Below are 13,779 nucleotides of genomic sequence, written 5' to 3'. Positions count from 1 at the left end.
GGAGGTTGTCATACAGCAATGTTTGTATTTTATGCCAAATCAATATACGCTCTTAAGTTTGGTGTTTTTTAAATTTAATTTCAAGTTATCATAACAGACAGCAAAAATACAAAATATATAGCCTAGGTTTTGAATACTGGTAATCTAGTATACCGAATAACATAGTCCACAAGTGTCCAGTTTTTCATAAAGCAGTACCCATTTCCCATTGGTAAAAGTGGGTGAACTCAGCAACATTAAGATGTGCCTTGGCACACTGGAGACCTTTTGGGGGGTATTCAATTGTTGCTTTTAACGCGCTAAAACAAAAAAAAACGAGCGCTCTAAAAATATTAGCGTTAATACGGTAATTACTCGCTAAATTTCATCTCAGCAAGTAAACTACCGTATTAACGGTATTTACGCGCATATTACCGTATTAACGCTAATATTTTTAGAGCGCTCGTTTTTTTTTGTTTTAGCGCGTTAAAATCAGCAATTGAATACCCCCATTTGACTCAAAAAAATTCCCACAATGTGTTAGATGACTTCTATGTCCCTACAGTTGGAATAATTACTCTTCCAGTCAAAAGAAACACATAAAACAGAATCCGTTGACCACACTTTGGGACTGGAGTTTAGAATCAGTGATTTTGGCTTGTGTACGCAATGTGGAAATAGTGTGTGTTTTTTTTTTTTTATTGGTTTGTACTGGCAGTAATTTCAGGTTCTGTATCTATATACTATATTACCTTTATCCTGCAATTGTGTACAGCTGCTAATAAGTAAAGCCAATGAACAGTATCAAAGTCCCTTTTCTGGTTCAGTCTGAGAAGATCAAGAAGTTTGTTTAATTATCATGTGCATGATTAAGAGGATAGTTTGTGTTTCTTCTCAGATAAAAGCATACATTGATGTGTGGTGCTCGCCATTGAATACAGCTCTAGAAACATAAAAGAGCGATGAGCTGATCACGTATAAATCTGAATTGATAATTTAATGAAACAACCATAAGCTGCATAAGAAGTTTCTTCTCCAGGAATATGGTCTCTCAGTGCACGGATGTATATGTTGTTTAACTGGCACAATCAATTTGAATTACTGACTAAACAACATTTGTCATAACGAGTTAATATTTCCAGATTCAATGTGGCTCACTCCTGCCACAATCGTATGTAAACCATTCACCTGTGTGCAAAAAGGGATTTGCATAGGTAGACTACATTTTCTTTCACCACAGTGAGCCATTATTATATTGTAAAGTCTTTATTTGTTTCAGTTTATAATGATGTTCACTTAATACATATTAGGCATTCTAGTAGCGCTAAATTTATAACATTTTGTATTTCAAATCATTTATAATTAATATTTATAAAAATCTATATGGACCTTGGATAAAGAAAACGATTTGTCATTAGATCAGTCATTTAAAACATGGATATTTTATAAATATAAATGCATTTTATAATTATAAGTCGAATACATTATAATTACATAAGAAATTCGGTTAATGTGAAGCGTTAGTACAATTAGCTATAAACATTACTATTGTGTTGATGTGGCCACGTTATCTGTCTTGGTGACTGATGTAACTTTGGTCGTGTGTCCCATAGGAATCATAAGATTGAAGGTAAGGTAGACTAAGCCACTCTGGCTGGTAGGTGGTAGTGCTGTATACAAAACACTCTATGGTGTTACCAGCCGTTCGCTTCTCAGGTGAATCACGTCTATCTTTCCACTTCACTATTTCAATCCTCTTAACAGTGCGTTGGTACATGTCTGGGCAGCTTTCAAATCCATCCAGGAATTGCAGCATCTGGTCATCAACCAAATATATCTCTCCAGCAATATGGTGGCCAATACCTGGGACATTCAAGAGAAATGGTATGTTGCCTTTTTGGGCAATGACCAGTGGATACTGGTCTAATGTTTGACCTGTGCCTTTAAATACAGCTTTTCCAAGCTTAGGATCTGTCATTATGTGGTAGTTTGGCTGTCCCTTCTTCAAGGTTCCATATACAAAGACGTTATGCATTTTCTCTCCTATGGATAAAAAAAAAACATTTTATCTTATTTCAAAATAGTAGCACGGTGGCTCATTGGTTAGCAATTCTGCCTCACAGTGCTGGGGTCATGTTTTATTCCTGACCAGAGCCTTATTTGGAGTTTGTATGTTCTCCCTGTGTCTGCGTGGGTATCTTACTCCAATAACATACTAGTAAGTTAATTGGTTGTTGCCAAAAATTAACCCTAGTCTTTGTGTGTTCAGAAACTTAGACTGTAAGCTTCAATGGTGCAGGGACTGATGTGAGTGTCAAATATTCTCTGTACATAATTGCGCAATTGCTGGCGCTATATAAATAAATGATGATGAAAATAGGAAATTCTGTCAGCTGGGTTAGATAATGGTACATAATTTATTGGTTCTTTATTATCTAAGACTAATCAAACATGATTAAAGGGAGGACATCTTATTTAAAATACCTAATGAGTCTTCAGAACAAACACCTCAGCATAAATGATATGTTCTAAGTTTCAGGTTGTGTTATTAACCTTGAGGTTAACTAGAAAAAGAAGGGTAAATCCACAGCACCAGAAAGTTTAATATAATATCAGGAACCCCTTAAAATACACACTATGTCCATTAGTCTGTGTGTGTACAGTGGTTAAACACATAAGATACAAACATAAAAATAACTACTAGGTAACAGAGGCACTCCAGGAGTAATATTATAAGTTATAACCCCCTGGAGTGCTTCCACTAGCTAGTAGTTTTTTCTTTACATCTTTGTACCAGGCCTGAGGCACCCTGGACTAGATTAGACATTGAATTCAGCACAGGGTTAAGTTGTGACTATATAAAATATTTTTATTAAAATACGCCTTCAGACTAGCTAATACATGTAGAGACATTTAAACATTATTTCAGGTTATAATGAGAAAGCTGGCTTGCCATCTCTTTCTTGCCAAGTGGCACCTGTCAGTCAATGCAAGCCGCCCACGCAACGTAGCAAGAGGATAGGCAGCTTTAATAAAACAATTATCAATCAAAAGTAGGTCATTAATGCAAAAATAATATTTTCTTGTCATTATTGAGGAGTGGATATATCCAATAGGTCAATATCGGAACTCTTCAATAAAGACAGAAAAATAATGCTTTTGCATTAATGTGTGCTTGGCTAAAATTATTTTATTAGTGCTGCCTATCTTGTTGCTACTTTACTTATTAATGTGGCCACACTTTTAACAATCAGACTGTTGGCACGTCATGTTTGGGATTGTTATATGCCACCCATACAAGAAATGAATCTAGGCAGTACCAGGGGCAAGCTGGGCAGGGGGGCATCTGCAGTTCTTCGAGCATCATTACTTCTGAAAAGTGGCGCAGTTCATGACCGTGAGGCAGGCAGGGGACAGTCCATGGTTATTGGTTTATTATAAACACAATCCGAATGGCCTCTAGACTGTCAGCCACGGCCATGACGGTTACTAGCAAGAGAGGCAAGTAATTTTGGTCAGAGATCAGAGTTTGATTTTTGTCACCAACGGAGATTGGGGTGAGAAGTCCTGCATTATAAAGACACCAGAGATCTGGGTTCTGTATAGTAAAAGCCACATTTGTTCTGGGGTATTGCAAGAACACCAAATACTTAGGGCCCTGCATTTTATAATGGCCTCAGGAACAGAGTGAACACTGAATAGTTGTCACTAGTGTGCATTATGTTTTGACTAGTGGCCATGATTATGGCATCTGTGTTGTATAGAGGTCCATAAAATACTCTCTGCGTTGTATTGTCCATCATTAAGATGCTCTCTGTATTGTATCAATGTACACATATAATTGATACACCTATAATACTCTTATTTCTGGAAATCACATCTTTATATTAGCTATTTATTAAATAACAAAATGCTGACCAATTGCAGTGTATGTGCAGTTGTACATGTTAGATATCCATAGCCAAATGCAAGCAGCTACTATTTTTGGATAAGTTTAACCTGCTTATTGGTTGAAAAAATTGGATAGGCTGCGCTTCCTCCAAATATATGAAGCAGCCAAATGTGAACCTGAGAGTGTATGGGGGACCCCTAAACTCCCAACAATGTTAGATACGTATAAAAATAGTCAGGTTCTGGGCGCTTGTAAAGGAAAGATATATCAATTTAATATGGATAGGTCCACAATACGCTCCGGCCGAAACGAGACAGCTTAGATGTGTTAAACAATTAACATGCATCAATTGACACTGCCGAAAACAATGATAATGGTAAAAAACACTACAAACTCAGTGTGATTGCAAATATGGTTAGAGTGCACTTGCAGGCTACTAAAATATGAAATGACAATTGATATGAACCGCAAAAAGAAAATGTAAGGAAATATATTGTCCAGAGTTGTAAAATAAAAATGTTGGTGATGATGAAAAATGCAAGCAAAAATGAAATTGGTAGCCGTTACTCACGTGAAGCAGGGATGTCTGGCTGTCTATAATGCAGACAGGCACTTAGTAGCGGTCCCAGAGTCTGTGCTGATGAGGTTAGATATAACGTTGATTTCAATGATAAAAAGCACCCAGCAGAATGCCAATTATTAAAACAAGAACGAAGAAGAAAGTTCTTCTAGTTCCTAAAAGGAAATCCTCTCCTTCTTGTTGAAAGAAAAAATGATCCCGCTCAAATAGCGTGTGCACGCTGCGGGATATCTCCGTGTTGAGATTAAATGTATAGATATCAAAATGCCTCCAATAATGGACAGGTACCCAGCAGAATATAGGTGGTGATGATCCAAATGTAGTCCTCCTAATCCCCAACGTAGTCTCTCTCTTTCTCATAAAGTTGAGGCTAAACAGGGGAAGCGGTAGTGCCGCTGCGGATGAGCGCATACACGCTACAGGCTGGTCTCCGATGTGGATGTCTGTATATGGTAATGTAAGATGCTAGCATGCTAGTAAGTTGAATAAAACTGAGTTGAGGGACAGTCTCCAACGCGTTTCGCCCGGTGGCAATGGCAAGTGGGCTTCCTCAGGGATAGTAATGTCCAACTGGTCTTCCTAGCCAGTTTTTAAAGAGATCCGGATGTGCCAATCAGCCAAGAGGCAATAGAGTAATTAAGTAATTAGTGAATAAATATGAGTACTGGTGATTGCACAACAATCAAACAGGCATGATGGAAAAAAACAAAAGAAAACAATAGTGCACTAGTTGCAAAACAAAAAAGCTTGTTTGAACATATATAGAAAAATATATATAAATAGATCTGGTTGCATAAATATTAATAGGTGATGTACATGGTATATATATATAAAATGAACAAAAATAAATAAATAAATAAAAATAAAAAATATAAAAATAAAAATAACAAAAATAAAAAAATATAAAAATAAAAATAAAAATAAAAAAAAACATAAAATAAATAAATAAATAAAAAATATATATAAAAAAAAATATAAAAATAAAATATAAAAATATAAAAAAATTAAAAAAATAAGTATAAGTATAAAAATAAAGTGGGAATATGGTATAGCTGGCATATTATTCCCATTGTATCAATGTGTATAAGGACAAATATAGTGGATACATTATGAGTGGAGAAAATAACCCAGGTCAAAATCCACATTCAATCCTTTTTGGATCAGGGTTTTAAGATTAAAAATCCATCTCGCCTCTTCTTTTGAAATGAGGGAAATGAAATCTCCACCTCTCCAAGGTTTATGAACTTTACATATTTCTAAAAACTGAAGTTTAGTGTGGTCGTGGTTATGATGTTTAAGAAAATGAGATGATACGGTATGATTATCTAACTGATTGGTGATGTTGCGAAGGTGCTCTGAAATTCTAACATGAAGTTTCCGGATAGTACGCCCTACATATTGTAGTCCACATGGGCACTCCAACAGATAAACCACACCCATAGTATCACAGGTGATTTTGGTTTTGATCTGAAAGGAGTCACCTGTGGTATGAGAGTGGAAGTTGGTGATGGGCTTTGTTCCCTTATGATTAATAGTTTTGCAAGCATGGCACCTATTGCAATAATAAAAGCCCCCACTTTTCTCTTCCAGCCAACTCTGTTGGCATTTTTCTGCAGTTGTTTTTGGAATGCAGCACTTGACGAGCTTAGTGTTAAGCGAATCTGATTTTCTATAAATGATCCTTGGATGTCCGGGAAGGATGTCCTTCAGATGCTCATCCATGCGTAATATGTGCCAATGCTTCCTTACAATTCTTTTAAGTTCTTTATGATTGGAATTGTATTTTGTGATAAGGGCCGGTGGTAAAGGATTTGAAATGTCCTTATTTACTTTTGATGGAAGTAAGGTAGCTCTGTCCGTGTCTCTAACTTGTTCGAATGCTTTATGTATTTCAACATCATTATACTCTCTTTCAAGGAATCTAGTCTTCAAAACCTCAGATTGTTCCTGATATAGTGCCAGATTAGAGCAATTCCGTCTGATTCGAGAGAACTGTCCTTTTGGTATATTAGTAAGCCATCTCTTCAAATGTCCACTAGATGCTGGGATGTACGAATTACAATCTACAGGTTTCAGATAAGTTTTAGTTTGTATACAATTGTCGACGATAGAAATGTCCAAATCTAAAAACTCAACTCTGGTATCTTTCCTTTACAAGCGCCCAGAACCTGACTATTTTTATACGTATCTAACATTGTTGGGAGTTTAGGGGTGCCCCATACACTCTCAGGTTCGCATTTGGCTGCTTCATATATTTAGAGGAAGCGCAGCCTATCCCTCTTTTTCAACCATTCTGTTATACCCCTAGATTAAGGCTAGCAGCATCCTCCATCCACATTTGTAGGAATGATACATATCATTAGGAATAATAGGCTTGTTAGGGTGGGCGATATCTTTTCGAGACAAGAGAGGGTACTAACACCACAAGTCGAGGATGATAATTTTTGTTCCTATTATATCAGATATGAGAAACTTCGCACTTTAGAAACTAAGTATTGGTGGGAATCCACCACCCTCACTAAATACATAGAACACAATATCATTCCCAGAGGCCTTAGAATTAAAAAGGCCCCCACTTTTATCCCAGAGGATAAGGATTTCCTAAACAAATGGAACAGTATATTGGATACATGTTCTCACTCATTGATGAGTCTCATCATTGAAAATAGAACTTCGTCCCTCCTCAAGATTGATGAGGAACTGAACCTTATACGGGAAAAACTTAAACCCATAGAACATCTGGAAGATTTTAAAAATCTAGAAAGCTTGACCTCGACTAAAATCCAAAGCATTGAAGAGGATATTATTGCCCTAAAAAGAAAGAAATTTCAGAGGGATCTCAAAGATCTAGAATATGGTTATCATGTATTACCAACAAATAGAGAATCACATTCTCACATATATGCACAATTTCAAAACAAGAAACTAGTTGCAACACCTAATATACATGGCAGATCCAATCATACACCAAAGAAGAGATCTCACCGATTGAATGTATCTAGATCTCCTCTTATTAGGAATCCACCTAAATATAAAGCCTACAATAGGGTCTATAAACCATTAGACCAATGGAATTTAGGACCACCTCTAGGCACTCCTAGGACCAAACAGGATAGACAGGATATAGCTGCCAAGGAAGGCTTCAAGAGTGGCATTAAGGAAGCGCGGCACCTTTTATCCAAGGACCAGTCAACATTGTTAGACAAACTTAAACACATCGATCCATATCAGGGAGAAATTGAACCTGAAGAACCTGATGCAGATGATTTCATTGAGCATTTTTTAGAACTAGCCCAAGGAATCCAGGATACACCTCCAAGTCCAAAAAGCATCAGAAAGAGAAAGGAAAGATCATCATCACGAGAGAAAAGAGAGGTGGATCTAAGGTCAGTAGAGAGAGAAGGAGCAAGGCCCAAAACCAAAATACAGAAAAATCCACGGAATGCAATACAGAGCCCAATATAGGAGCTAGAGGTATATTTAATCTGAGTAGTCAAGCACTAACCAAACCTCAAATGGATCTACTAAGTAAAGGCCTTAAATTTGCCCCCAATAGACCACTCAACAAGTTTGAGACTTATATAGACTTGCACAAATTCATCAGAAATCTCACACTAAAGAAGTTTTTCCTTGCCCATCCATCTGTTTCAGGAACTAATCTGTCTAACAAAGATGACATTTCCACTTTATATCATCACACTCAACTAAAACCTAAGTCTACCTTCTTTCCCACACACTGCAAGGGTCCATATTTAGAGACCTTCCAGAAGTTAGTGGAGAATGATCTTGACAAACTCAACATCCAGCCAAGGAACAGAATTTACAATATCACCAAACCGGAAAGAGGAGCTCTAAAAGATCTACAATCCAACAAAAATCTGGTTATCAAACCAGCAGATAAGGGGGGTGGAATTACCCTCCTGGATCAATCTTCATATCTTTTGGAGATAGAGAGCCAGCTAAACGATACCTCCACCTATAGAAAATTATTGGGGGATCCCACTCAGAAGTATAAAGCAGAACTCACTGTACTTCTCAATAGAGCTCTCCAACAAGGTATTTTGACCAAAGCAGAACATCAGTTTCTAAGCACTCAACATCCACGACTACCGGTTATATACTGTATACCCAAAATCCACAAATCCATCACTCACCCACCTGGCCGACCAATCATATCTGGGATTGATTCACTTACTACACACCTCTCTAGTTACATTGACACTTTTTTACAACCCGAAGTTATCACACAGAGGAGTTACCTCCGTGATACTGGTCATGTCTTACAGATTTTACAAAATATAATTTGGCAAACTCGATATTTACTTATGACATGTGACGTCTGTTCACTCTATACCATCATTGACCATGAGACAGGCTGTGAGCATGTCCAGCACATTCTCACAACAGAAACAAGTATCCCGACTGATCAGATACAGTTTATCATACAAGCTATTGAATTTACATTACATCACAACTATTTTTGGTTCAATGGAGGATACTATGAGCAGGTTCGCGGGACTGCGATGGGCGCGAAGTTCGCGCCCAGTTACGCGAACCTGTTCATGGCCCATTGGGAAAATCTTACCATTTGGCATAACAACCCATATAGTTCACACATTCTTGGATGGTACAGATACATAGACGATGTGCTATGTATATGGACCGGTAATGTGGACACACTCCAAGAATTTCTTAAATATCTAAATACGAACGATATCAACCTCAAATTTACCGCTCAGTTTAGTGATACCAGAGTTGAGTTTTTAGATTTGGACATTTCTATCGTCGACAATTGTATACAAACTAAAACTTATCTGAAACCTGTAGATTGTAATTCGTACATCCCAGCATCTAGTGGACATTTGAAGAGATGGCTTACTAATATACCAAAAGGACAGTTCTCTCGAATCAGACGGAATTGCTCTAATCTGGCACTATATGAGGAACAATCTGAGGTTTTGAAGACTAGATTCCTTGAAAGAGAGTATAATGATGTTGAAATACATAAAGCATTCGAACAAGTTAGAGACACGGACAGAGCTACCTTACTCAGAGCTACCTTACTTCCATCAAAAGTAAATAAGGACATTTCAAATCCTTTACCACCGGCCCTTATCACAAAATACAATTCCAATCATAAAGAACTTAAAAGAATTGTAAGGAAGCATTGGCACATATTACGTATGGATGAGCATCTGAAGGACATCCTTCCCGGACATCCAAGGATCATTTATAGAAAATCAGATTCGCTTAACACTAAGCTCGTCAAGTGCTGCATTCCAAAAACAACTGCAGAAAAATGCCAACAGAGTTGGCTGGAAGAGAAAAGTGGGGGCTTTTATTATTGCAATAGGTGCCATGCTTGCAAAACTATTAATCATAAGGGAACAAAGCCCATCACCAACTTCCACTCTCATACCACAGGTGACTCCTTTCAGATCAAAACCAAAATCACCTGTGATACTATGGGTGTGGTTTATCTGTTGGAGTGCCCATGTGGACTACAATATGTAGGGCGTACTATCCGGAAACTTCATGTTAGAATTTCAGAGCATCTTCGCAACATCACCAATCAGTTAGATAATCATACCGTATCATCTCATTTTCTTAAACATCATAACCACGACCACACTAAACTTCAGTTTTTAGGAATATGTAAAGTTCATAAACCTTGGAGAGGTGGAGATTTCATTTCCCTTATTTCAAAAGAAGAGGCGAGATGGATTTTTAATCTTAAAACCCTGATCCCAAAAGGATTGAATGTGGATTTTGACCTGGGTTATTTTCTCCACTCATAATGTATCCACTATATTTGTCCTTATACACATTGATACAATGGGAATAATATGCCAGCTATACCATATTCCCACTTTATTTTTATACTTATACTTATTTTTATTTCCATTTTTTTAATTATTTTTATTTATTTATATTTTATTTATTTATTTTATTTTTATATTTTTTTTTATTTTTATATTTATTTTTTATTTTTATTTATTTATTTATTTTTGTTCATTTCATATATATACCATGTACATCACCCATTAATATTTATGCAACCAGATCTATTTATATATATTTTTCTATATATGTTCAAACAAGCTTTTTTGTTTTGCAACTAGTGCACTATTGTTTTCTTTTATTTTTTTCCATCATGCCTGTTTGATTGTTGTGCAATCACCAGTACTCATATTTATTCGCTAATTACTTAATTACTCTATTGCCTCTTGGCTGATTGGCACATCCGGATCTCTTTAAAAACTGGCTAGGAAGACCAGTTGGACATTACTATCCCTGAGGAAGCCCACTGGCCATTGCCACCGGGCGAAACGCGTTGGAGAGTGTCCCGCAACTCAGTTTTATTCAACTTACTAGCATGCTAGCATCTTACATTACCATATACAGACATCCACATCGGAGACCAGCCTGTAGCGTGTATGCGCTCATCCGCAGCGGCACTACCGCTTCCCCTGTTTAGCCTCAACTTTATGAGAAAGAGAGAGACTACGTTTGGGGATTAGGAGGACTACATCCACATCGGAGACCAGCCTGTAGCGTGTATGCGCTCATCTGCAGCGGCACTACCGCTTCCCCTGTTTAGCCTCAACTTTATGAGAAAGAGAGAGACTACGTTGGGCATTAGGAGGACTACATTTGGATCATCACCACCTATATTCTGCTGGGTACCTGTCCATTATTGGAGGCATTTTGATATCTATACATTTAATCTCAACACGGAGATATCCCGCAGCGTGCACACGCTATTTGAGCGGGATCATTTTTTCTTTCAACAAGGAGAGGATTTCCTTTTAGGAACTAGAAGAACTTTCTTCTTCGTTCTTGTTTTAATAATTGGCATTCTGCTGGGTGCATTCTGCTGGGTGCTTTTTATCACTGAAATCAACGTTATATCTAACCTCATCAGCACAGACTCTGGGACCGCTACTAAGTGCCTGTCTGCATTATAGACAGCCAGACATCCCTGCTTCATGTGAGTAACGGCTACCAATTTCATTTTTGCTTGCATTTTTCATCATCACCAACATTTTTATTTTACAACTCTGGACAATATATTTCCTTACATTTTCTTTTTGCGGTTCATATCAATTGTCATTTCATATTTTAGTAGCCTGCAAGTGCACTCTAACCATATTTGCAATCACACTGAGTTTGTAGTGTTTTTTACCATTATCATTGTTTTCGGCAGTGTCAATTGATGCATGTTAATTGTTTAACACATCTAAGCTGTCTTGTTCCGGCCGGAGCGTATTGTGGACCTATCCATATTAAATTGATATATCTTTCCTTTACAAGCGCCTAGAACCTGACTATTTTTAACCTGCTTATTGAACAAAGGGTTTTTGTGCCTTCATGACCAGACCAATTTCTGTGTTTGGGAGATGCAATGGTTTCACTGGGGTAACCTATCTTTTAATGTTTCCAATACTAGCCGATAAGCTAGCTAGCAATAGTTCACTATTATCAAAGATTATTAATGCAGAACTACAGGAGAGAGCTGGATCAGTTTTTCCCTGATCTAACATTGTCACTACCAGCCTGATGGTAGTGTCAGTGTTTCTATAGCAACCCCAATGTGTTAATTCTTTATCCACATTGGGTTAAATAGCATCTATATTGGATGCTATAAAATTACCAGTGATCAAGCAAAATAGTTCCTGGTTTTACAGTACTGGAACCAGAATCTTTCACTGATAGACTTGTTCTAGTGCTAAATGGAGGCGAGAGAAGCTCTATCCAGAGCCAATTCACAGTTTTAAAACCATATTTGCCTACTCTACAGTGTATGCGAGAACAAAAGAAAATATGGTCCGGCGCGCTAAAGCAAACAATATATCAGCATATACATAAATAGGAGACATTTCATCATCATCACCATTTATTTATAAAGCGCCACTAATTCCGCAGCGCTGTACAGAGAACTCATTCACATCAGTCCCTGCCCCATTGGAGCTTACAGTCTGAAATCCCTAACACACACACATTTGTGCACAATATAGCTATATTGGGATAAGCTGACCTGCCAATGTCAAGGCATCTCCTGTAGGAAAGTCCCTAGCCAGTTTAGCAGCAACTGTACTCAGGATCACAATTAAAATCTTCCCCGAGAACCCCCCCCCCCCCCGACTAGTTAGATACTGTTATGTGCTTTGCTTAATGATAAGTGGTTAGGTATATATTATGTCTGTTCCCCACTCACCCCTCCCCCTTTTTTCTGTACCCCTCACCCCTTAAATACAAAATTCAAATACAAATTATTTATGATAAAAACCCTCCCTGAGCCTCCATTTTCCAAAACATGCAGCACCTGAAGAGAGTGCTCCAACTCCCATAAAACACTAGATTTTGTGAAAAAGAAGGTGCGCTTCTTTAAATTAGTGAAATGTGTACAAGTGAATAAAATCATTTTAAAAAGGTGCAGCCAGAACGATTAAGACCACTGTGTATGTGAGAATAAAGTAAAATATAGTCTGGCACACTAAAGTAAACAATATATTATATATATATATATATATATATATATATATATATATATATATATATATATATATATATATATGTATTTATAATATACATTATTAATATACATTTATAATATATATACAGACACACACAGCCTTCTGACTAGAAAAGAACAAGATCTTTAATATTGCACAAGTATAGAGTGCTAGGTCCTGGCTGTGTGTGGTGCGGAGGATGAAAAGCTGTAAGGCCGTAGCTCTCATTTGGGCAGTTGCGGGGGGCATCTTCACTAAGGTCTTATGATGAGGGGATGGGGAGCCCAGCATATATATATATATATATATATATATATATATATATATATATATATATATATATATATATATATATATTATATTTATATATATATATATCCCACCAAATTTCTAAGCTACACAGGCGCTTATAAATGTGCAACCACAAAGTGATAGTGACAAAAAAATTGTATACTCAGTACATGAGATGGCAGCTCCCAATACAATCGACACCTATCTGCAGGTATCAGCCTAATAAAATACAAAAAGAGAAAGGGGCGCCAACATAGTGCATTAAATGTATAACGTCTTTGGGATAATCCACAAATGTGCAATTCCCGTACCAGAAATTCAAATTCAAATAGCCTTGAATAAGTGCTCATAGACCTTCACATGAATGTGGTCTGTAACGGACCGCTATAATGTAACGTCCTGACTCCAGCAGGGTCTTCTCCCAGAATAATAGCACCACTTCGAATTGGCTAAAACTCAAAAAGAAGCCAATATAGTGTAATACCATCACAACAAGTGAAATGTAATAGAAAATTTTAATA

The 13,779-nt window shown here is 37.1% G+C and overlaps 1 protein-coding gene across 2 annotated transcripts in view; it reads right to left on the bottom strand.

Annotated features, from left to right (window-relative positions):
• Positions 1-1,420: 1,420 nt before the first annotated feature.
• The window catches only part of GGACT (gamma-glutamylamine cyclotransferase), a 56,243-nt gene continuing 43,884 nt past the window's right edge, over positions 1,421-13,779 (bottom strand). For both annotated transcript variants that reach the window (XM_075199961.1, XM_075199963.1), the window contains exon 2: positions 1,421-2,022. In XM_075199961.1, the coding sequence (XP_075056062.1) occupies positions 1,547-2,022 (476 nt within the window). In that variant the 3' untranslated portion in view covers positions 1,421-1,546. The remainder of the gene's footprint in view (positions 2,023-13,779) is intronic.

Source organism: Mixophyes fleayi, chromosome 2, assembly GCF_038048845.1.
Source record: "Mixophyes fleayi isolate aMixFle1 chromosome 2, aMixFle1.hap1, whole genome shotgun sequence".
NCBI lineage: Eukaryota > Metazoa > Chordata > Amphibia > Anura > Limnodynastidae > Mixophyes > Mixophyes fleayi.
Note: the sequence above shows the minus strand (reverse complement) of the source record. Positions and strands in the feature narration are given on the sequence as shown.